Raw genomic sequence first — 26,209 nt, 5'->3', positions numbered from 1 at the left:
TTCCTATTTTAACGAAGGTAGAAGTTGTTGGTCCTGATTAGAGTTTGCACAACCGGTTATAACGGTATTTTGGCAAAAATTGCCCTTCGATACTACCGGTATTACAAAAATAAATACCGGAAGTACAGATATTTTTTTAAATCAATACAAAATAAGTAAAATAATATTAATAATGTTCATATAAACATTTATGTTTAAATTTAATTGACGTTTAACACCAATAGAAATAAATAAATATACGAGAAATAACTTTTTCGCAAATAAATTCTATTAATATATTCTATAATAAATATGCAATAATTTAAATTAATTATATCTTAGTTCTATAAACCTGATTTAAAAAAAATATGTCGCATTTTAAACAAACTGATTTACAATTTTGTAAGCACTGTTTTCTCATAAGATTCTTTCGGATAGTGATATAAGAATATATTTATTTTTAATAAATTGTATAAAAAGTCAGGAAGCATCTAGGAGCGGTAGATGAAAGACGATATTTTATCGAATATGATGTTTTTCTAGACTTATTCTAGACTGGTTACTTTTTCTAGTGCAATTTTAAGCAGAGTACATCACCCTGTCGCAGACCATTAAGACCTTGACAGACAATTTTTCGGGACGCCCAATTCCTCCATGGTTAAATATATTCTAACTTTTTTTAGAGACGAGGCATATGCAGCTTTAAAATCAATAAATAGGTGGTGCATATCGATGTTAAAATTCCAGATCTTTTTTATTTGTCAAATTGAGAAAATTTGGTCTATTGCTATTTTTTTTGTTCTGAATTCACATTGCTATTTCTCTACTATTTTTTCTACATATTAAAAATACATTTTATATATTTTATTTGATAATGTTTTATTCCATCTCAATAATTATTAATATATTATATTTTCATATCATTTTTTTCTTAGAAGGAAAATTGACATGGTTTTCAGATGCTAGTTTGTAGTATTGTACCTAAATCTCTTAAGATTTATTCGACCCGCTAAAAAGGTCGACATCACAGTATTTGCATAAATATCGCGTATGTTATTTACTTTTAATAAAAATATATTAATATAAAACCCATATTTTTTACCATTAGGTGGAATGTATAATATAATAAAATCACCGATCCTCAAAGGAATTTAGGAGCAATATTTTGTATGTCTCTTTTTTTATGATTCACAATAATAAAAAACGATTATTGTAATATTACTGTATTATGAAAAAATGTTTGAAATATCCATTCCGATATTTTGTCAATAAAAAATCTTAATTTTATTTAAAAATAGATCAACTTGCCTTATCTTATAATCATATATATCTAGCATTTAAAATGGATGCTATTTGTTTTTGTATCGTTCGTAACTAAAATTACTAATTTGTTGATTATTGATGTTGTGCTAAAAAGCAATAATTGATTACAAGCTTTTATTTTATTCGCTTTATCTGGTAGCTATGTGCTGACAACATGGTTCAAATAAAACAAAAATAAATTGGTTATTTTATTTATTTATTTATCACGTAGTCATAATATTATTTATCACGTAGTAATAAATAATCACATTTATATATTAATACTACATTATTATATCTATAAATACACCTTATCGCTGTCTAATTAAATTATCAATTATGTTTTTTGAGCTTTTTTATTTTCTATAAGTTGATTTAATACAATTTATAAAAGTAATGTATAAATAGTCAAATAGAGATTTTACAGCTAGCTATAAATTATAAAATTTCAACAATATTAAAAAAATAGATATCTATTTAAGATGAAGAAATATTTTTAGATAAAACTAAATTTTAATCGAGAAATGTAATTTTTCTTTATACCCCTACTTGTTTAAATGCAACACAGTGCTTCTTGTGTAATAATTAAAAGTCTCGATCCTGATAAAACCAGAATGATCCTTGACCTTGAAAGTTGTAGAAAAATATATTTTAATTCGTGAATTTACACCATTCATAGATCCTTTCTTATGAAAATGTATTAAAAAATACAAGGATTTGTAAAACATAAAAAAAATATTCGTACAAATAAAATTCCTAACAACAAAAATGCAAGTTTTTGAGCTTTTTGTTGTTAAGAATTTTATTGCAATAAATTGGCGAGTGGTACTATGGCCCCTGGTATAAGAAATTAAGAGACATCCAAAAAGGTTCGTTAAAAGACGATATTTTGTCAAAGACGATGTTGTCCTAGATTTATTGTCCCTAAAGAAGAAAGATTTGGTACCCGAATTTAAAAAAAAAAAAAAATTTATAATATTAAATTTCTATATTATATATACTATTAAATTCCTTTGACATATTTATTATAAAGCGGAGAAAAAGAGCTACTTATTTTATTAAATGCTTAATTAACATTTGAAAATGGATCTCAATATATTTTTTTGATATTATAACGTTAGTTGCGATTAAATATTACTTTCTGTTCTTATGTATTTATGTACGTAAAATAATAAAATTACTTTTATATGATACACAATAAAATAATATGATGTCATAAATAAAGATGTACATAAATATAATACTAGAAATAAAGAAAATTTAAAGATAATTAAGTATAAGAAAACGAGTACGGCTAGGGGAATTATGTACGGAGGTTTTGATTTATATAATAGTCTTCCAAGAGAAATCCGAAACAGCAAAAATATAACGGGTTTCATAAATGGAATAAAAAAACACCTTCGTACATATAGAAATAAATTATAATATTAAGACTTTATTATTGTATATTTTTATTTTTTCTTTCTGTTATGTATTTTTTATATATTTTTATATATGTTTACTAAATTTGTTAGATGTAAAGATTAGCTATTAAGCTAAATAAATTAATATAATAAATAATAAATATTTCATAAAATACAACATTTTTATTTCATGCGTTGTATTCGATTGAGGCAATTTTTAAATGTTTTTTTATTATAAAACAAAACTTTTTAAATTTATTTTGACTAAATATAAATGGTCAGAATAAATATTAAATGGTCAGAATAAATATAAGATTTTCATAATTTATATTAATTGGTCAGAATTGAAACTTGATCGGTCAGAATTAATATTAAATGGTAAGATTTATGTTGACACATGGTCAGACTCAATTTTTTCAGTTGGCAATAGCGTTATCGTTTAATATTGGTACAACTGTTCGACGGCATCTGTCGTTTACATCTTGACAGTTCTGACGCGCCAACGCTGAATCAACAGCTCTTGTCAACACCAACTATTAGACCTTCGCTACGACCACCACTACGGTGAATGATAATCAAAGTGTAACATTCTAAAATAAAACAAAATTTATTTTATAACATGGTTTTATTTATTAATAATTACAAATGAATATAGGAAAAGGGAGGCGTCTCGCTACCGCTCGCGCCGAGAACCAAACAACCGAACCTTTTTTTTTAATGATATTGTTTTTAATGATTTGTTCTCATTTCGGTATATCTTGTAATTGTCCAACATCATCCAATCTATGACTAACTGTTCAAAAAGCGAAGACGCATATGTGAGTACCACAATTGGAATGAGGTAATAAAATAGGTTAACTTCAAGTTTCCTGCATAAAATATGTGACTATGGCAGTAAGTTACTTGTGTTATTTTTATTCTGACTGTATACTTTTTTTATTCTGACCGTTTATTATTTTTATTCTGACCGTTTGTTGTTTTTATTCTGGCAATTTAATATCTATTCTGACCATTTTGCTAATAAAATTCTGACCGAAAATTGATTTTTATTCTGACTAAAATTTGATTTAAATTCTGACCGTTTAATTACAAGTCATATTAATTTAACATGGTTTTAAAATACTGCGATGTTCTATTCGTTGTGTTTTTAATGTATATTTATAATAGTTAATATTTATTATCATAACTATATTTTTAATGTTACTATAATATGTATAATTTTACTTTCGACTTTAATTAGTTTTCTGATGTGAAGCAATATAATGTTTAATATGTGTGTGGGTACAGAATAAATCAAAGACTTGTTTTAATGTTCATAATTTAATTTATTTATTATTTTTAATATGCATTTCATTTTTTTTGTATTTTTATTAATATAAATATAATATATGCCTTATTTAAAATCTAGTGTTGTCCATCTGTTCGGTCTTTGTGTTGTAGTACTTGTCAACGGTGTCCATCTTTTTGTAGAAGAAGACGTCCATTTTGTTGGACACCATGTCGTTTTTATGGAACACTGTGACCTCCTTGAAGTGCATGTTGCTGCGATCGTAGTTGAAGGGGAATTCGTTCACGTCAACATACCTATCGAACGGATATCCAAGAGCGTAGCTCTCCGAGCATCTGCTGTAGTAGTAGTCGTACTTGTACATCGTCTTAGTCTGATAATTAGTACATGGGACGGCCATCACGAAGAATTGGAATTTGAAACCATCAGTCCTGCCCTTAGGTAACAAAAGGTTGCTTGGGAAGTAGAAGTACTGTTCGTAGTTTTTGGTTGTCTTGAAATCGCCCTTTGTGAAGAAGAATTCGCTAGATTTACGGCTGATTTCATTTGTTCCGAACTTCAGGTCCTGATAAAATCTGTCAACTTCGTAGAAGTAGTTCCTGTACTTGTTAATATCTTGGTAAGATTTGAGCATCGGTCCAAAGAATACCCTGAATTCTACAGCGGTTTGCATGTTCGAGTCAACGAAGAAGTTCATTGTGAAGTCATTGTGATTGAGGCGCCTTTGATAGGTGGTGTATTCCTTTTTCTCATTGAAGTCATAATTGTAAACTCCGTTAGTTATATCTACGTTGAATTTATCATCGAAGTATGTGTACATGTCGTTGACATTCATATCTCTTACTATGATTCCATCGTAGAACAACTCGTTGCGTTGATATGGCTTCAAATAGGTCTTGAATTCGAAAGCGAACTTCATGAACATTTTGCAGTATTGGTAGAAGATTGGGTCTCTGAGGGTAGTTTCGTAATGCTCTAGTTCAGAAGGTTGGATGTTATAGCTTTAAAATAAAAATTAAATATTAGAGTATTTAAAAAAAGATATATCAAAAGTAGTGTGATAGATACTAACTTATCGGTAAAGTGAGGAGTGTTTCCAAGAAGGAATCTAGCGAACAATCCAATGTATTTATACAAGCGGTAGTTTGGAGAATCAACGTTGCCTTGAATAATGTTTCCAAAGGTATTGATGTCTTTGGGATCGCGCAAGTTATATTTGGTGCCATCATCCTGAAAATTAGATTTTATAAATATGTATTTTGTTTTATATATGTTCCTTATAGATCTAATTAAACTTACGGTGTAAACGAATCCGTATCTAACAGCGTCCTTGATCACGGCCTCAGCATAATCCATGTCTTTTATCATGGTGTTGTACTTATATTTGTTCATGTTGAAGTAGTCAGGTCTCGAGGGGAAGTGCATTCCATTGAAGTAGCTAAGGAATGACTTGTAGCCAGTTTTGATCGGATCGGTCCATGAGAATGTTGGGATTTCTCCCATGTCGTTGGCAATTCTCTCCATGTAATACCTAGCCATGAGTTGCTGGTGGAAGTAGTAGTAAATCTCTCCTCTTGTGTTCTTGAACACACCGTTGAAATCATTACCGGTCATCCAGAACGGATAGGCAGCGTGGAAGTAATAATAATACGTGTTGAGTCCAATATCGTGGGTGAAGTACGTGATTTTGTATTCCTCGTCGCAATCGGGGTAGTCGTATGTGTCTTTGTTGTTGACGAAGAATTTTCTATCAGCCATTGGCGTGTTGGATGCTACTTGGAAGGATTTTAAATAGTTTGCCCTTTGCATGATCTCATTATTGATGAAGAAGTTGGGATAGATTTCATATGGAGGAGGAATGTAGAATCCTCTGCAGTCTTCACGGTGGATGAGGGCTACAGTAAAGGCATATACGAACATGCCTTCGTTCATGTTGTTTCTTGCCCAGCAGGCGACTTGGTAAAAGGTCTGGAAGTCCTTGGCGTAGAAAAATGCGTGGAAGAGACCTATGACTTGATCTCTATGTACATCGTTGAAGATTGAGAATATCTTGTATTTAGGGAGCATGCCGTGCTGGTACATTTCATAGAAATCCTTAACAGCTTCCATGTTCTTGAAATAATCATAGTTCTTGGTGAAGTCAAACGATTCTCCTAGATCAAATTGATCTTTGTAGAAATTGGGCATGTAGACATGATTTAATAGTCTAAGCATATCTTTTTGCTTCATGGTGTAATCTGTAATATATTATTATATTAGTTATACATTAAAATAAACATAAATAAAATAAATTAATATTATTTTATGATACCATTTTCTTTCGTGGTGTTGTCCTGAAATTCAGAGACAACCACACTCACTCCGACAACCAAGAACAAGAACAAGAACTTCATAGTAACTCAGTGCGAAACTATCAAGTGATGATTTAGGTTTCAAACGCGCTTTTATATGTTTAAGTAATCCACATTCGCCATAAAAATAATCATTAAATATCGCCGAAAATAATTTTAATTACTTATTTAACTGACTGATTTTATAGTTCAAGAGATCATCACTTTTACCTTTAGAAGCTATTATGCGGTTTATCAATATTGTAATAAAAAATAATTGCCTTGTTTTTTTTTAGTAATCACATAATTGATACGAGGTTCAAGTAAGTTATCAATTTTATATTATTTTTTTTACAAACACCTGTTCAATAATTATATATAATTAAGATTTATTATTATCACATAGTTTACAAGGACAATATAAAAATTAAATTAGGATTTTAAATAAAAATACAAACAAATTTGCACTTAAACACTTTATTATACATATACATAAATAGCTTCTCAATGAAATGCGATTATATCGCATTGATTTCTATATTTTAATACTGAATATATATACAACACACATGTAATTAAACAACGTTAATTATTAAGATAAATAAAATAGTACATAATCATTTATAATTTAAAATAGATATAGTGAAAAATTATATAAAAATATTCATAGTTATATGCAAAATAAATCAGCACAGTAATAACATTAATAGATGATAAATATATTTAATAGTTATCTATGCTAATATTTATGATATAAATATAATTTAATTGATTTATTATTTTGTAAATATCCTAGGGAATGTATGGACCATTTTTGTTAAGTAAGTGTATGTAATAGTTATTAAATTATAATAATCTGTAGATATTCCACAACATTTATAATGTATTTATTAATTATTTAAATGAGTATCTTAGATACTTAGAGCATGCCAATGTTGAACTTGTTCCATGGGATTAGCTAAAGCAGCATTCCAATGTTCGAGTGCTTTTCCTCTGGCGAACATGAAAGATCCGAGTACAAATTTTCCGATTACTTTATCTGAAATAAGGTTTTAGATATTATGAATAAAATAGTCTGATAATGTAAGAGTTATCTTACCTCTAGAGCACTTGTTTCCAGCATGAAGAACATGAAGTGTGACACAGGCAAGAGGAAGTCCAGTAGAAGGAAGTCTGAAATGGAAGCATTCACTTACAGCTGCTTCGCCTTCGAGAGTAGCAGTTGACCAGCGGCTTTTCTTGCTCTTTATAGCCCTATATTGTTGGTTCAAAGTAACGCGAACATATACTTGGCGACGATCTCCCTTAACCTATAAATAAAATTTAAGCTCAAGTATATAAAAAATACAATTAAATTAAAAACGTACTTTCAAACGCCGTCCTTCAATCACAGTGACAGTTAGCCGATTTAAGTTTTCATTGTAAAGCAAAGATACAAGCATTTCTCCCAAATCAGAAGTAGGCTCTTGAGGGTCCTATAAATGATCGATAGTAAATAAATTGTCGCTTATATCAAACTAAGATATGCATCTTATACTTTTTCCAAATCAAGCTTATACAAGTGAGGTTCATTTCCAGCACTTTCTTCTTCAGGCAAAGCAGCTAATGGGAACAACAGATGCCCTAAAGTTTGCTTTCCTTTAGGTCGTCCCCCATCCAAAACGGTCATCTTTAAAATCAGATCTTGCAGACCTTTATCAGCTATCTATTTTTTTTAAATATTATGTTTATCATTGAGTTAATAAAATGGTTTAAATCTTGGCTAAAATTAAACTTGCCTGGAACACGAACGTCTCTTCAAAGAACGGATTGCAAGTTTTCTTCTTCTGTTTCGATTGTAGGGTTCGGCGTTCGTCTGGCATTAATTGCAGTCTGAAACATTAGGTAATTATGCGTGCGTTATGTAATGAATTAGAGCAGGCGTGACTAAATGTCCCAAGGGTACGATTTTGGGTGGAAATTAAATGCTAATTAATGTTTAGCATACATGAATAATAATTGAGACATGCGTCATAGAGCAAGTTATATCATACCTGACGTAAGGATCGCAGGTATTGATCGAAGCTATAGTGCGCGATGGTAGATTTTTAGCTTTGACCAAAGTCACCAGAAGTTTTTCGGAGCTGTTTTCGTATCGCAAGCTAAACCAGAGTCTTCCCTACAAATAAAAAAACATCAATGTCTGGATTTTTCGATTATATAATTTCTCTTCAACTGCCCGTTGAAATTTTGAGCTTAGCTAATAATTGATATTTTCCAATGTTTGTAACAAAAATTTCACGCCCTCTTCGGATGTCAATAATAATCGTGAGACAATTGTCAATAAATGCTGTTTCTACTTAAAAAAAAAAAACAAAAAAATGATTATCGAAAAAAAAACACGCATAAATTTATTCCTATCATAGCAGATTCTTAGATCACCAAAGGAAGGATAAAACCGCCGGCCGGTTAGGGTAATAAAAACTTGTCATTCAAATACATTAGATCTTCCGAGAAAGTATGCATATTTTCAAACATATGGTACGAACACTTTCGGAAAGGTTTAATATATGAGTGACTTATTTTATTACTAAAGCAAAAATAAGACAAGTTCAAGTGTTAAAAATTTGTAAACAATTTTTTGTCTGCTGTGATTTCACTGAATGGAATAGATTTGATACTGTGTTTTCTTTTAATTTTTTTAATGTATTTCCCGAGAATTTCTAGTTTAGAACCAATGACGTCATTTCACTTTTTTAAGGGAGAGAGGGGGGGGGGTTAAAAGTTGGCTAGTCAACGGTCGTTTTTTTTAATATTTCGATTTCATTAAGATTCATGGTATTTCATTATTATTTTAAGCGGTATCGCCGTACATGTACGGTGGTAGATTATTCACCGTTTTAAGGTATCCCATATAGTTACTTATATTTACATATATAACTAAAAAAATAATAAATAAAAAACATTATATGAATATATTTTTTTTAATTTTATTAAATATACATGATTTCTATAGAAAATAATACTAATAAATTAAGGAGTACGAAATAAATGAACATAAAAAATATTCATTATTTTTTTTATAAAAAATATTGAGAGCTTCTGATTTGATTTAAAAAAATCCACAATAGCCATATACTATATAAAAAATATATATGTAAAATAAATTATTTAAATATACTACTACAAAAAATAAGTAAAATAAATCAAAACACTATTTTACTATAAATGCAATATAAAATAATAATAAATAAAAACCAACAGAACTAATTTTGCAAAAATTCGTGAAAATAACCTTATAACAAATTATCAAATATGTATAAATTAACTTACTACTCAAATAGTTAAATGACATGCATTTTTCTGGGCAAATTCAAGACAAAAGCCCCCCCTGCCCAAAAAAATTAAAAATCCACATTTGTTTTTATTTCAATTTATATTTTTAAATGTTTTTACCTCTTTAACTTTTTATATAGAATTTTTTTTACCAAAGCAAGATTTTTTTAATAGGCACTATTTTGAAATAAAATGGCAGATTTTTTTTTAAATGGACACAAATCATCCTCGGATGGTTTTCTAAGGTCTCTGGTAGAAGAACGTGCTCATAATCGATTGTCTAGGTGTCTCTCGGAGGCCACTCTGCAGATATCTCTTAGTTCGCAGATGTCTGTCTGCCTCTTTCTCTGTTCCTCTCTGACTGATCTCCCTTGGAGTCCGACCTTATGTATCGTAGATTGGGAAGTTCTCCGACGAATCATAACAATGTAAAGATCATTCAACCAATTGTTGCGCTCGTTTATTCGTCCAATGAAATATGTCCACGCCTTTCGTAAGTGAAATTTGCCTAATGAAAATTTTGAAGTTCGATTCATGCAACGGGTTGAATGTTAATAATGCTTTTTGTCGCCTGATGGCATATTTTTTTCTCAACGGTTATGGACCAAAATAAATATGAATTCTCTGTATTTTGAGGGTAATTACAATGTGTTGTTTACTTGTTCCTTTATGTCCAAAATATCCATTTTTTCAACTTGACATTACGAGGTCTATTGTTGTGGTTTTTTAGTTACAGTTTTTGTTAATATTACGCAATTGTCACGTTCATTCTTGTAATTGTCGTGGTTATGGTGATTTACTGAAGAACCTCCACATATTTTCACTAGTGAAAATATTACTTAACTAGTAATAAATATCCACTGTAATGCATCTTAATTGATTTGTCAGATAATAATCAGTCCGTTTATATTAAATATTGTACAACAATATTTTATTGATAGTTTTTAAATTAAATTACATTTTTAATGTGATTTTTTTTACAATATTATCTAGCTAAGAATAATAAAAGACTTTTAATTGTGTATCTGCAAATTTTAGGACCATTTAGTACAAATATATTCTCACAGTTATTTATATATTGCGACACATTTTTTCAAGTTGACGAAATTGGTTTCTGCAATAGCGAATAGCCGTTTCAGTACTATATTGTGCAATATTTTATATGTCCAATATGTCCCACATCCGACAAGGAAGCATCTTTGTAGTTGGGTCACAAAAGCACGCCCGTTTCCGTGAATAGCTTACCTTTTATGAATTCTCTAGGCTAGTCCCGATCGGAAGGTTCCTTATTTCTCCGATAATTTATGCAGCTTCCGATACAATTTTTTTATATGTTGATATTAAAATAATAACTCACCACATGTCCTTCGGGCCAGAGCAAATCATCGTCTAAGAAGTTTTCTTGATACAGTGACGGATCGATAACTCCCAACTCGGTTGCTGAACCGGCTTTATTAAAGCACAAGTATTAATTAATCTCAAAGGTAATTAATTTCAATAATTAAATTTCGTAATACAATTAACAGTACTGAAAGAATTGGATCGCTGTTGAGGACGTGCAGGTGCTAGGCAATCGTCTACTTCGTCCAATCCAGACCCGACGTTCAATTCGTTCAAAGAGTTCGATCTCGGCGAAGGTAGTGAAAAGTTAATCTCTTTTGTTCTGAAATTTAAAATATGTTATTAAAATATATTAATTGTGAAACAATGGAAAATGTATCGATTTTGACTCACAAGAACTGAGGCGCCTGTCCGTTTTGAGCTGGATAAACAAGAATCGATGGTGGAGATACTTCTTGGGATCCCAACGGAGATTTTGTCCTCAGGACCCTCTTCACCATGAATACCAGAAAACACGCAATACACACACAAACGCCGATGGCCAGTAGCATTGGGTCTGTGAATGTAAAGGTTGAAAAACCGTTGGAATGTTGCTGTAGAGCAAATTTCCGTCGAGCTTCGGACGGTTAATTTCCGTCACGCTTTCAAGGCAATTGTGCAGCATAAAATTTTTATATTTGATCGTATTGTGCTCAAGATTATACATATTTTAGATAAGAAAAGATACTATGCATTTAATTTAAAAAAAAAAAAAATTTTCTTTTATTTAAATAAATGAATATATTTATTGTTATTATTTATAGTAGTTGACAACACAATGTTAGATTTTATAACATATATATTAGATTCTATACTTACTCAGCCAGTTAACCCATTCTGGATTATGAATCAATTTTTCGCTAACGATGGATGATGATGTCTCGTCTTCAGCAAAAGTCACAGTTTGCTCATCTTCTGCGCTAGTCACATCAGTGCTTACTTGTTCGTAAGAATTGTCCGACGGTGGTGGAATAGTATAGGTAAAAATTTGATTTTTCAAATTTTCGCCTTCAAAGAGCCTACGCACCCTTTCCTGTTGGGCTCTTTGATAAGTTTGCAAATACCATCCGTCCGATGGTGGATTGTCCATGTACAATTCGCTAATTTTCTTTCGCCTCATATTTTCGTAGACTGTGGCTACGAACTGAAAATAAAAAATGACAGCCGATAAGCAAAGTATAAATTAAATGTTAATATTATTATACCCCAAATTCCGAACAGATTAAAAGTTCGACCGAAAGATATAATAACGTTTAGCTTTCAAAGCCTATTAAAACGTATCTTATTATTGAGATTTACAGATTTAGTTGAAAGACTTGTTAGTTCATAAGCCATTATTGTTCTAGAAAATTAATTTGAAAAATAAATTTCAACCTTTAATTCAGAGTTCACTCCAATGACCATATAATAATCGAAAACAGAGATCTCTTAAGCAAATTATTGTATTAGCAATAGCACATCTGAAAAAACAATCCTTTGCGGAAAAAGACGCGTGTTAGACTGTGCACATTACTATTGCTATTCGCCTCTTTGGTTACCGATCGCCTATCTATCTGGACCATTTCTCTCAAGTCGTCAACAAATGTAGAGGTATGTTCAAAAAGTAATTCAATTGTCACAAACGTCCTCATCTGCGATTATAAAAGCATTATAAAAGATTTTTTCACAGAAGAGAGAGATGCCACAAAGTCACAGCAGCAGAAACAAGCTACTTCAACATATCAGGATTCCACCGAAATCATAACCGACAATAATACAATCCGACATGCCAGCGAAGATCGCATTCGTGATACGACATCAAAAATCATTTCAACTCAATCACCTGATATCAAAATGTATGTATATATTTCACTATATATGTTTATAAAAAAAGCTTTTTCGGCGTCTATTTAGCTGCAAAGTTACTTTAACCCCAAACCCCGAGAAATATACCATAAATATTTACAATAATGCCTTCTAATAATTTATTCCCGTGGTGTAACGCGTTTCTATTAAAATTTAAAATTAATTAAACCATAAAATAAATAAAACTTTGATTTAATGCATTTACAATATTTAGAATAACATTGCAAAATATTTTGTGAGATATCGATTTGTTTCTACCTAAAATTAATTTTTGAAATAGGATAGTTTACTATTGCAAAAAAAGTTTATTTTAAGTAATATATATAAATAAAAAAAATAAAATAATTTTTTGTGTCAGCTGTTTAAAGTGACCTATTTTCTATTCTGTGATTGTAAATATCTATATTTATTTCACAAAGGTTTTTTTTCCACAATCAGAATTTTTTTTGGCTCCTATTTATTATGCTAATAAATAGGAAATATTTCAACTATTTCTTATTTATGTTGCTTACATTGCAACTTAAGCTGTTCAAATGTTCCCCACGGTGGTGTTCTATTTTAACAAAGAAATCCATTTTCAGACAGTTGAAACGCTTTATTACAAACAGAACTTGAATTTTTATAAATTATTAGCATGAGTTAAGAGTCGTTCAATTGATTAACCCGACAGCGTTTTATCTTACATAAGAAATTTGCCAGTATATATAAAACCATCTAATTGTAAAAAATATGTATTTTGTTTAATCCTAGCTAAATAATAGCGTACTTACTACTAGAAGATTGACAGTCATATTAACGAAACTCTACCGTATTTGCGTTAACACAGTCTGTTTGAGAGTTATCCATTTCATCATAATTGCATTAATATGTAGCATATCTATGAATTGCTTAATTGAAATATATAGCATATTTCAATTTACTAATACTAAAACGCGCCACGTTCAATACATTATGTGCGTGCCGTTTATCGTCGTAGATTTTGTAGTTTTGTAGATTTTTATATAAAATTACCTTTTTAATATTTTAAATATAAAAAAAATAACAGAAGCTTATAACTTGCCTTTGAATAAATTTAAACGTAGTGTTTTCTATTGTAATCAATAACGAAAATACTATAGTATTATGTGAAGTAAAATAATGATCTATTTTGTATAAGGAAAAAATTACTGTCCATTGTAAATCCAAGTATTGATTGATACAAATTTTCATAAGCTTTAAGGTATATGTTATTATTATTTTAATTCAATATATATATTGCTTATTATTAATAAATTAAATATTTAATACTACTTTATTCGTGTTTATATATCCTAGAAAAAAGTCTAATATATTATCTGTGGTAAAAACAAGCTTTGATTTTTGGAACAGAAAAAATAATATATAAGATTTTCTGCGAACCCTTTTTTCACCTATGTGTTATATCTTTCATAGAAACATATACATACCGTCTTTTTCCGAAAATAAGACACTGTCTTACTTTCTTTTTTGGTCCAAAATACGCGCTAGGGCTTATTTTCGGGGGAGGGCAAAAATAAAAGTATATTTATATATTTTTATTTAATATTTATTTATTTTACACAGAATACAGAAATTTAAATTTATTCAATTACAGTCGTGTCATCTTCTTCTGGAACATCGTCATAAATGATCAAATTCTGAAGTCTGTTCTGATTTTCTTCCAAATTCATTTCCTGTTGAATCATTGGTCCGAATCTCTCATGTCTTGCAATATAGCTATCGTTAAATGAATACTTTTTGTCTAAGTAGCCTGTTCGTAGTGCATTGGAAACACAAACAATTTTGTCCCATGAATTTTTTACAACTTCTTGTAAGCCTGGTTTTACAAAATTACCTCGATGATTTCTCACCATTCTGTTTTCAATATATTCATTGATTTCCATCCGCAAATGATCCTTGAATGGCTTGTTTATTGCAATGTCAAGTGTCTGGAGGTAAGCAGTCATTCCTGCCGGAATCATTATTTGATCGATCTTCCTCTCAGCAAGAAAGTTTTTCATGTCTTTAGCACGGTGTGTACTGGCTGAATCCCAAACTAGTAAACCTCTATTTTGACCCCTCAACAGTGGTGGCAGCATAAAATCAACCCACTTTCTTATAACTGCTTGGGTGCACCAGGCTTTTTCACTTTCAATGACATAAATTCCTGAAATGCGTTTAATCTGGTCTTTTTTACCTTTAGTGATTAAAAATGGCGATACTTTCTTGCCATCTAGACGAATCGCCAAAATACAGGTAACACGTGCACTATCGTAACCGGTAGAAGGAACGTAAATTGACGAGGAAGCCTTGTGGTGAACCGTCGTTTGAACTCCTTGGCCTAGGAATACCGCGGTCTCATCCATAGCAAGCATGTTGGAGAGTTGGTATTTCGAAAAATCGATGCCATCAACAAAAAGCTTAAACGCAAGTGCACGTTTAACAACTTCATTGTCTTCCAGCTTAAACATTGTTGTTGATCTCCTTAGAGACAGTTCATGTCGTTGAAGGAAGTTGTCCATCCAGTGTGACGATGCTTTAAATTCTTCTGTGGATATATTAAATTCAATTGCTGTTTCAAGAGCAAACTTTTGAATATCAGCCCTGCGCACAACCAAAGCCATTGCTCTCCTGTCGGCAATCCATTCCCAGATGCATTCTTCCAACTCAGAAAATAACGGCTGCCGACCTGATCCAACTCTGCGTTTTTTCTCATTTCCTTGGCCCACCAGTTGACACAGGTTATCGTAGTCTGCACGCCATTTGCGAACCATACGGAGATCCAGCATCTTCTCTTTACAGAAGGTTACAAGATTTACACCCCTGGAGTCTTCCACGATTCCCTTTTTGTACTCGACGGAATAGCTCTTTCGTTTTGTACTCATTTTAACTGAGGATAAAAATTATTCACTTTATAAAAAATAAAATTACGTATGAGGAAATAATCAGACTTACAAGACTGAAATGAACAAGTGTTATACCTGCACTGTCGCACAATGCATACTGCTGCCTTAGTTGTATTTTTAAGATAAATTCCTAGAATTAATTTTGACATGTGCTGGTGCATTGCTTGAAATGAACTGTAGAGGTAAACAATGAATTTCTCGGAATATTTTGTTTCAAACATTTCTATGAAATACGAGTAGGTATAAGGGCAGCTAAACATACTTAATACATCAACAGCATTTTTTAACGAATTTTTTTTCACATTATTTTAACTAGGGCTTATTTTCGGGGGAGGGCTTATATTCCAAAAACTCCTGAAAATCACGCTAGGGCTTATTTTCGGAGGATGTCTTATTTTCGGAAAAAGACGGTATTTTTTATCGCAATATTTCTTTCATACGATAAAACCACAAACTAATCTCCGCTATACAGGCGCGGAAAATTTAACTTAATAATTTATTATATTTATTATTTTGGGTCCATAAAGGCAAGTAATAAAAACAACTAAGTGAAAATTGTGCCTTAATACAAAAACATTTACAATTGTTTGTGCCTAATCGCATTTCTCGTTTCAGTAGATAAACACGTATTTCATTTTAAGCAATGTATGTACTTAATATTTTTTCTTCAACATTGCTTTAAAATTCATGACTCTTGAATACATATGTCATCCTAAAATGAAAAATATTACATGCCTACTTTTCATGAAAATATCACACGTCATGTTCTATACAATTTATTTTCTATATGTACATATCATATATATGTGTGTGTGCAATATTATATACATACATAATACATATGCATAAGGCTGTTTAATGCACTGCTTATAAATAGAACAAAACAACTACCTCGAAACTGTGTATTCATAAAACTTACGGATTTACGTTCCATTTAACATCAACCATATAAATTTTAGACAATGCTCTAATACAAGTGATAAATATAATGTAAAAGCTCTCATCTAGCTAAAAGCTGTCAAAAAGGCTTAATAGACACATTCATATTCGCAAATACCATTTTGTGTAGAGACTGATACACATCATTAACATCATTCTATTTGCTAAACTGCTCTAAATTAGATCTAAGCCAATTCTATCATGATTGAATCGATTGTGTGACTATTTAACTAAAACGTGCTATTCAGAGTATAGTGACTTATTAATGTATCATACATAGATATTTAATCAAAATCAAGGGCGTAAAAAAAATATCAAGCAAACACGCCAATAAGCGGAAACATGCTCGAGTATTTTTAATAAGATCTTTGGAATGCCTTTTTTCACCTATCTATGTTTGTTTGGAACATTTCTTATTAGACATACAAACTGAAATATATATTATATAAAATATACTTATATTTTTTTTGTACAGATTTTTAATACTGTAGCAAGTCACAATGAGAAACAAACCTTATAAACTCTACAATGTATTAAAAACATTTGCATATTAACACGTTAATTAGTTTCGGAGCAGAAATTAATAAAATAGCTAAGATGCAATATTATTCAATTATGTTCTTTATCTTGCTCAAGGTATAAAGTAATCTTTTTGAAATTTATAATACTATATAAAATAGTATTGTATTTTAATTACTATAAAATACTTTTGGCATTAGTAATTGAGTGTTATGACTTATGAAGTCAGTTATAAATATGTACAGATGTGTGTGTCATGAGTATGATAATGCTCCTTTAAGGAAGTTCGGACAAACAAGATATGAAACTAATTGAATACCAATCATAACTCTATCTTCAAAATCATTTTGTGACAGGTGTTTTAAAAGTTCTATTTTAGATGACCGTATAATAATTCTTTTTTATTATACATATGAGCCGTTGATTTTAAAAGTGGGGCAAGTCCATATTATGTTATTGCTGGTTAGATAATGGGATACGTTTGAACTGATTTAAAAATGTTAGTAAGCAAAAATAGTCTTATTTTATAAAATTTACGCTATTTTTTCATAAAAATTTCATATACAATAATTATATTTGCGTTATTTAAACAAAAAACATATTTTTATTAGGGCCCAATAGACTTAACTTAATTTCAAAAGCAATGATTTTATGAAAATATTAATTTCCTGTTTTCAAGAGCTTAATTTTAATAAAAAAAATATTTACTTCTCTATTTTATTTCAACATTTGCTACTTTTTTCAAATAGGTTAATGTAATTATTTTATTTTGAGTAGACCTGCCTCACTTTCAATATCAACAAACAATTAATATCATTGACCAAAATAAATTACTAGTAAAAAATTTACACTGTTATTTATAGATATGATTGAGAATTGAATAACCACAGAAATTTTAAGATCATTTATAACGAAAATTATATTCTTTTTTTTTTAACAAAATGGACTTGCCCCACTTTCAAAGTCTACGGCTCATATATGATACTCTATGAACTGGGGTAGCTCACTAATATGAATAAAAATGTAAACATAATATGTAGGATACATTTATCTGTGAGATTATAATAATCTAGAATAAATTAATCTGCGTTGATCGGTCGGAATTATGATTATAACATAATCACTAATTTTGATCTTTCACAGACACGATAGAAATTAAATAATACGAAGGTTCATTTAATATTAGTATCTAAATTGTTTTAGTAATAATCACCGATTATACCACTGGTCATCGTTCTGGTAGGATAATTTAAACAGTGCTTTTCAATGCGCGACCTATAATATTTTTATTGATTGTGTTTAAGGAGCTTTTGTAGTAATTAATAGCTTTTAAAAATATGCGTGGCTATTGTGCACATCTGGGTGCTCTCCAAATTTTTATGATGTTTTGTCGTTCCACCAAACCATTATCGTTTAATAATTATTAAATATCATTCCATACATTAAATTAATGTTTATTAAAGATCTACTTAGATTAAAAAATGCAAAACAGCTTTCTCTGTATAGTATTATATTATATTATTTCTGTTGAAAAATATTTGTAATTTACAATTTTTTTTTTAAATATATCAGTAAAGGCTAATGCTATAAGTATTTTTATATTAAAAAATATTACAGATGATTTTTTAATACGATTTTGCCGCTTAGCTATATTTATTTTTTATTGAGTTTAAAAATAAAACTATACTGTGAAATTCTCAGACTCAGTAATTTTATTGGTTAATATCCTACCTACCGTCTTTCTACTTTAAAAATAAAATAACAAGGTAAATTTAATAAAGAATCTATTAAGACAGAAAATTCTAATTGACTCTATTACTAAAGCTTTCATATTATAATAGATAAAAAGCTCTAGATTTACATTGGCTCCCATCACAGAGATTTTAACATCCGCACACTGTTGTTAAAAAGTACTAAAATGTTTCACTTTAAATGAATAATATAATAATAATATTGATAAACGAACATGAAACGTACAACCATTAAAATTGTACAACACATAGGCTTGTACATACGCCTATGTATTTAGGGCTCGTAAACTTTTTTCAACTGAAAGTACACGAGGGAAAACAAATTTCATACACCGTTCTCATATTGGTCGTTTAAAAATAACTTTGACAGCTTTTCAACCAAGTCAAAAACAAACACACACATACATTTTAATAGTCCTTAAAACGCAATTTGAAAGACGAATATATTATATTAGTTATAAACGCAATAATAATACCATTACGTTAACAGAGTTAAGGTAGTCATTTTGTGCAGTTAAATATTAGCTTAATAGAATATACATATTAACATATATAATATATAATATTAACATATCGATTGACGCATATACATATATGTTTCAAGGACTTGACAAATTTAAGATAGATTCTCACAAAACCGTTATTGCTTCCAAATGAGTACGTATATGTATCGAATCTTTGAAGATAACCTTTTATTACTGCTATGTGTGTGAATATTCTTTTACAAGAATATATGTGCGATCATTCTTATAATGTATTTTGATGAAGTAACGAATGTGTGATTCGGATAATTGATGATTTACATATCACGATTTTTTAAGCAATATAAATCAATGATTTTAGATGATGATAATTTTTTTATTTAATTTATATTGAATTAGGCAATATTTTATATTAGCGTTTTATATTTTTTATGAGCTTAAAAAGTTAATATTAAATGAGCGTGCCAATAAATTTTTTATGTGCTGAGTTCATTTATAATACGAAAAAAATCATCTTATTTTCAACAAAAATGTTATATATGTTGTATATTTAAATTAATTTTTATATACATATATACATATCATATATAGAAAACAAATTAGTACACGAAAAACCGACAAAAGTAAATAAGAAAAAACTTGGATTATTTCTTAGAAGGGTCCTTTGTATCTTTCTTATGAATTGTTTGTGAAGCGAAAAACCGCTACATCCATAATGTATGTAATGTAACGGATTTTTCAAGATTATTCATTATATCGTGAGCAAATTAGTTTGCCTTACATTAAATTGCTGTTATATATGTTTGCTTAAATAAAATTAATTTACTGTTCTGAGTGTTTGCATTACTTGTAAATACATCGAGTACAAGATAGATGGTGAAATGCAAATTTTAAATTAAATATTTCTCGGTTTACAATTTACACATGTAAATAAGAATATAATTGGAGTGTTAATAAGATTCATTTAACAAAAATTAAATAGCACGTAGGGCATATTTTAACGATTAATGCTATAACATCAAATATTTTATTATAATTCCTATATTATACGGTAGGATATACATTTCGATTATACGTTAATAAGGTTTCGTGGTTAATCTTTGACCTTATCGAACTAAATTATATAATACAATTCAAACCATCAAAGTAAAAGGTTTTTTTATGTATTCCAAATCTAAATGATATTTTGGCGAAAAAATATTGAACGTAAAAAAACTTATTTAACATGAATTTGCTATGCCGTTCTCTGGGAGCCAATAATAATATATATGTATGCAAATTTCGGGATCGAAACAATTTTCATCTTTCAAACAAGATTCAGATTTACATGTATGAAGTTTGTGTCCCTAGTTACGATTTTATAAATATTTCAAAGACTAATTTTTATCAAGAAAAATATATCTCACAAAAATGTACATTTATGAATATGTTGTATTATATGGTACGTCATAACGTTAATAATTATTTATCATAGTAATATATACTATGTAATGTCATATTAGTCATATTGTAACATTCATATTCAGTAGGAGAAGTTTCTGAGAAAGTCCCAGAGGAGTTCTTAGCTGAAGTATCTTTAAAATGTTATATTTTGTCTGCCCATCTTCGGTAAAATTACCAATTACAGAAATGTAGCGATTTTTTTTCAAATAAAATTTCTATTGGCCGTAAGAGCAGATTAAGAACGGCCGTTTTAAGAAAAAAACATAATGCATGTGTTATATTTTTTCAAAGCACAGAATATTTTAACTGTTTCTGATTTGCGTACTTTGCAACTTAAGCTGTTTAAAGGTTCCTCACGGTGATGTTCTATTTTAACCAAGAAACCTATTTTTTAGACAAATAAAACGCACCCAAATAGAAATATACTTTTTATAAATAATTAGCTTGATAAATAATACATATCATACATAAAAAATTCGCCACTTTTATTAAACAATCTAATTGTAAAAAAAATATTTTGTATAATCCTGACTCAATAATTGCATACTTTATTAAAATTAGGGATATTTGTAAAATGTGGAAAACATTGAAAAATTCTGTGGAAAATCACCACTCGAATAATTCTATATTCAAAACAAATAATATAATATTTTAACTATTTATGATTTATGGTGCGTACTGTGCAACTAAAGCTGTTCGAAGTGTTCACACGGTGGTGTCACATTTTAACGAAAAAAACTATTTTTTAGACAGTTAAAACGCTTATCACGAATAAAACTAGCCTTTTTTAAATTATTGCCATGATTTAGTCTCTCGAATTATAAAGAAAAGAGTCATTCAATTAATTAACTCGACAGCGTTTTATATCTTACGTAATAAATTGGACACTTGTAAAAAATAATTATTTTGTGTAATTCTAAGGAATAATTGCATACTTTAAATGAAATAAGGGACATTTGTAAAATGTGGAAAACATTGCAAAATTTTGTAAGAAATCACCACTCAAATAAGGCTATATTCAAAACGATTAATATTATTTTTTACCATTTCTGATTTATGGTGCGTACTGTGCAACTAAATCTGTTCGATGTTTCCCCACAGTGGTATCCCACTTTAGCGAAGAAAACTATTTTTTTAGACAGTTAAAACGCTTTATTACAAATAAAACTAGTCTTTTTGTTAGTTTTAACTAGTTTTAACTCGACAGCTTTTTATATCTTACATAACCACTTTATCTAAAATAATCTTATTGTAAAATTTTTTTTTTATCTAATGCTTGCAAAATAATTCCATACTTGTTACAAGCAGAAGAATATGCAACCTGTTTCTAAATACTATATAGATAGCTTAACGCCAAGGACATATTATTAAAACTAAGTAGCATGTCTATGAATTAGTTAATTGGAATTACTTTTTTCAATCTATCAGTACTAAAGCGCGCTACGTTCAATTCCTTATATACGTTTCGTGTATCGTCGTCGTAGCCGTAATAAAAATATATTTTTAAAATAAAATTTATTGCAAAAATAAAATTAAAATAATACGATGATAAAGGTTGTAACCTAGCATAAGAAACAATATTTTGTAAGATTATTTATAGAAAATATACCTTTTTAATGTTTTAAATATAAATAAAAATAACAAGAGCTTAAAACTTAACTTTAAATAAATTAAAACGTAGCTTATTCTATAGTAATCAATAACGAAAATCCTAAAGTATTATGTGAAGTACAAGACTTATCTATTATGCATAAAGAAAAAATACTATTTAATTGAATATAAAAAAATAATTCAATATTAAAGTAAATAGTTAATACTACTTTATTCGTATTTATATATCCTAAAACAGTCTGATATATTATCTAAATGTACATTAATGAATCCGTTGTATTATATGGTACATGATACTGGTAATAAATATTTATTATAGTATTATATACTATATAATGTCATATTAGTTTAATTCGTATTCGTTAAACAGTAATTTATCTTGTCTCTATATACATATATCACCATTTCACATTATGTTTACGTTTATTGAGGCGTTGATTATTTTTTTTATGACGGTGCTCTTATGACCCAAAAACGACCTTTAGGCTAACAACGAGGATTATAATACATTCCGTCTGAAATATTGTATTACAAACCAATATATATAATAGTATTATAAGTTGCGGGAAACATTATATTGATACCGAATAAAATATTTGCTTTTTAATATGATGTATACCGCAATACTTGATGTGCCTTTTTCTGTCGTCATTATTATTATTATTGCAAAAGTTATTTCATATAATTCGCTATAAAGGAAATGCGTGAAAATTGAATTTTCCACAGGAAAAAAATTCGGCGAGCGAGAAAAATTTGCATACCTTACATTACGTTAGATATGTATATACAATTTTTATTATGTAGAACTTTGCTGTTTATTTTATCCAGCACGTGAGTAGATCAGAATTATTAATATCAGTATTCAAACAACATTGAATTGAAAATTATTTATAAATAATAAAGCTTAGTTATAAAGTCATATAAAATATACTTTAGCGATTTATATACAATAACATTTTAGCAGCATCTCAAAAAATAGCAAGTACATAGCAATGATTTTTAAACAGCACTTTCTCCCATTATTAGTTATTATTAGTTAATATACGCAAACTATCATTACGGATAGTTAGCTTTTAGTGTCGATGAGGTTTTTTATTGAGATGATTTTAGTGAATACTTAGGTGTACAGGCATAATTCCTATCAGAAACGTATTTGTATATCAAAGCAAATTTTTGCATAATCAATAGTTAACACTTAAATTGATTCGTTCTTCGTGAATCGTGAATTAATATAAAACCCACGAATTTATTAATTATTCATATTGAAATCACTGCTATAATTAATAGCTCAATGTATTTTTTTGTATTTTACATGGAACATATCCAACGAAACTTGCTTTTGCCACCTTCTAAGGACTTAAAAATATGCCATTGCATTGTCATTGAATAGATTCATGGCTCTAGCCTTATTCAAATGGTGCTTTTCATAGATTTTCCACAGTTTACAGATATCCCTAATTTCATTTGAAGTTGGGGATAGTCAGCCTCTTTCTCCTTCTCGTTCTCCTCTGAAGCCTCGTGCTATTGCTCGATACAGATACTAACCATTAGTTCTTCGGTGGTCATCCCCAGACTATGTTTCACCACAACTCTTGAATATTGTTCTCATTCAAACAACTCTCAACGCAGTTGGACCACATTTTTCTCAAATAGAACGAACCAACCGATTAAAATATTAAAAGAAAATAGTGGATAATCCGAAATAAAAAAGTGATGAAAGAGCTAAAGCAACAAACTATGCTGAGCCTACTAATAAAATTTAAAAATGACTGTCTTACTACACATTGTCATATGGAACGCCAACGGTTTATCGCACAACACACAAGAAATCAAAAAAAATTCGATCAACTTCGAAACTCATTTTACAGAAAAAAACTTACTTCAAGATATCTGGTCACTGTGTATATTTCATGAGAAACCAGACAAAACTGCACACGGAGGCACAGCAGTAACAATTAAAAACAATATTGAACATTAATAAAAAAAAATTCAAGAATTATAACTTCAAGAGAGTAACGTTAAAATTCAATTTAAAAAAAAACTTTAAATTCTTCTTCAGCAACTGGAGTATAAATTTATTGCTGGATGGAATTATCATGCCAAAAACCTTCTATGTGGATCAAGACTAATAAAGAATAAAGAAAAAGAGTTTTACAATGCGGCAGTGGAAAATAACTTGAGATGAATCTCCACAGGAGAACAAACATACCAGCCAATTGATCAGAAAAAAACTACTTGACTTGATTGACTTTTGCATTATCAAAGGAATATATGTAAAACGAATTCTAGAAGAATCATGTTTCAAGCTTTTATCAGATCAGTAAAAATACGATAGAATTTAATCTACAAACAACAAACTCCGACCTTATATAATCATAAAACTGATTGGGATTTGTTCAGAGAAAACTTTGACCAAATTATCGAATTGATCATTTTCTTGAAAAGTAAAGATTAAGTAGAACAAGTATTTGAACACTTAACAAAGACAATTTAAACAGCAGCTTGGAAAGCCACACCCAATCTTACTACAAATAAAAAAAGGAAAAATCACCTCGTAATATTACCAAAAAAATAATTATTCCAGTTTACCAATTTGGATTCAGAAATCACCACGGGACTATAGAGCAAGTCCATAGGATTATAAACAAAATCAGCAATGAATTTTAATGCAAAAGGTAATGCACCACTGCGTTCATAGGTATCAGACAGGCTTTTGACAAAGTCTGGCACGATGGACATAAGATAAAAGTAAATCTGCCGAACTGCATTTATAAAATATTAGAATCCTACATAAAATACTTTCGGGTGAAAGTCAACAACGCGGAGTGCACGGAGCTGAAATAAATAAAATGTTACCTAATATATACAGCTGATTAGAGTCTCCAATTCGAGTAATCGAGTACTCGATACTCGAGTATACTTGTCTATTTTTCAAGTACTTGATAATCGAGTATTTTGAAAATTACTCGATTAATACTCGAAATTAAAAAATTTTGAAAGATTTCAGAAACAAAATTAACTTTAACTCGGTGCGGTAAAGGTTAACGTCTTGCTTTTATTTGGCGTTTATGCCCGAAGTCCCGAGTTAGAGCGGTTACTATCAGGTATAATTTTTTCATAGTTCCATAGTTGCATAGTTCCGGTCGTCGGCTATGTTAGTGGGTACGACGGAGAAATTTCTTTTGTGTTTTCTGTCCGACAGTCCCGACTTATCTAATTTATGGCAATGAACAATATGAAATATCAAAAAAAAAAATTTTAGGTTTTATGACTATGCAGTTGTAGCGTAAAGTGTTGTAAATTGTTTATACTGATCCCACAGCTTAAAATATAAATCAAAACAATTGTGTGTTTTAAAGGCATTTAAAGTAAAGTCAGTTCTTTGCAAACCGTTTAGCTCTAGAGTGAAAGGGATTCACACAAATACATCTTCGAAGGATATAGATTTAAATTCTTCACATTAATCAGAAGGAGTAGAAGATTGTATATTGTTAAGAAAAAAAATCTATTCAAGAAGAATTACAAAATGCTATTTTGTCAATAGTCGAAGAAAATAAGAGAAAAGCAGAGAAGGGTATGAAAGAAGAGAACATAAACAGAGAGTTCAAAAAATTTTATATCTATAAAAAGCGAACAGATAAATTAGAAGCCTTATCCAACGCGTTAATGACAATAAGACCAACATCAACAGCAACGGAAAGGGTTTTTTCCACAACGGA

At 29.5% G+C, this 26,209-nt stretch overlaps 2 protein-coding genes across 2 annotated transcripts in view; both read right to left on the bottom strand.

Moving 5' to 3' along the window:
• Nucleotides 1-3,985: 3,985 nt before the first annotated feature.
• LOC148229353 (hexamerin 70a-like) lies at nucleotides 3,986-6,443 on the bottom strand. Its single transcript, XM_088197727.1, has 4 exons — nucleotides 6,284-6,443; nucleotides 5,272-6,209; nucleotides 5,045-5,202; nucleotides 3,986-4,973 (listed from the first exon to the last, which is right to left on the bottom strand). Exons 1-4 carry the CDS (start codon nucleotides 6,363-6,365, stop codon nucleotides 4,082-4,084), a joined length of 2,070 nt encoding a protein of 689 aa, XP_088053853.1. The 5' UTR covers nucleotides 6,366-6,443; the 3' UTR covers nucleotides 3,986-4,081.
• Nucleotides 6,444-7,090: 647 nt separating this feature from the next.
• LOC148229352 (synaptotagmin-15-like) overlaps nucleotides 7,091-26,209 on the bottom strand; it is a 64,630-nt gene continuing 45,511 nt past the window's right edge. The window contains exons 2-11 of the mRNA XM_088196827.1: nucleotides 11,817-12,141; nucleotides 11,352-11,514; nucleotides 11,147-11,280; nucleotides 10,975-11,066; nucleotides 8,336-8,460; nucleotides 8,081-8,174; nucleotides 7,840-8,007; nucleotides 7,670-7,777; nucleotides 7,402-7,612; nucleotides 7,091-7,341 (exon numbers count right to left, since the gene is read on the bottom strand). Of these exons, the coding sequence (XP_088052953.1) occupies nucleotides 7,214-7,341; nucleotides 7,402-7,612; nucleotides 7,670-7,777; nucleotides 7,840-8,007; nucleotides 8,081-8,174; nucleotides 8,336-8,460; nucleotides 10,975-11,066; nucleotides 11,147-11,280; nucleotides 11,352-11,514; nucleotides 11,817-12,117 (1,524 nt within the window). The 5' untranslated portion in view covers nucleotides 12,118-12,141 and the 3' untranslated portion in view covers nucleotides 7,091-7,213. The remainder of the gene's footprint in view (nucleotides 7,342-7,401; nucleotides 7,613-7,669; nucleotides 7,778-7,839; nucleotides 8,008-8,080; nucleotides 8,175-8,335; nucleotides 8,461-10,974; nucleotides 11,067-11,146; nucleotides 11,281-11,351; nucleotides 11,515-11,816; nucleotides 12,142-26,209) is intronic.

This window comes from Plectrocnemia conspersa, unplaced genomic scaffold, assembly GCF_051122295.1.
Source record: "Plectrocnemia conspersa isolate PC_06_02 unplaced genomic scaffold, ASM5112229v1 ptg000011l, whole genome shotgun sequence".
Taxonomy (NCBI): Eukaryota; Metazoa; Arthropoda; class Insecta; order Trichoptera; family Polycentropodidae; genus Plectrocnemia; species Plectrocnemia conspersa.
The sequence above is the reverse complement of the archived record's forward strand: the minus strand, read 5'-3'. Positions and strand labels throughout refer to the sequence as shown.

Bases quoted from the DNA above. Each gene is read 5' to 3' on its own strand.
- LOC148229353 (XM_088197727.1), bottom strand. From the start codon at position 6,365: ATGAAGTTCTTGTTCTTGTTCTTGGTTGTCGGAGTGAGTGTGGTTGTC. The intron at 6,210-6,283 runs GTATCATAAAAT...AATATATTACAG, and splicing joins CAACACCACGAAAGAAAATG to ATTACACCATGAAGCAAAAA. The intron at 5,203-5,271 runs GTAAGTTTAATT...TCTAATTTTCAG, and splicing joins GATACGGATTCGTTTACACC to GATGATGGCACCAAATATAA.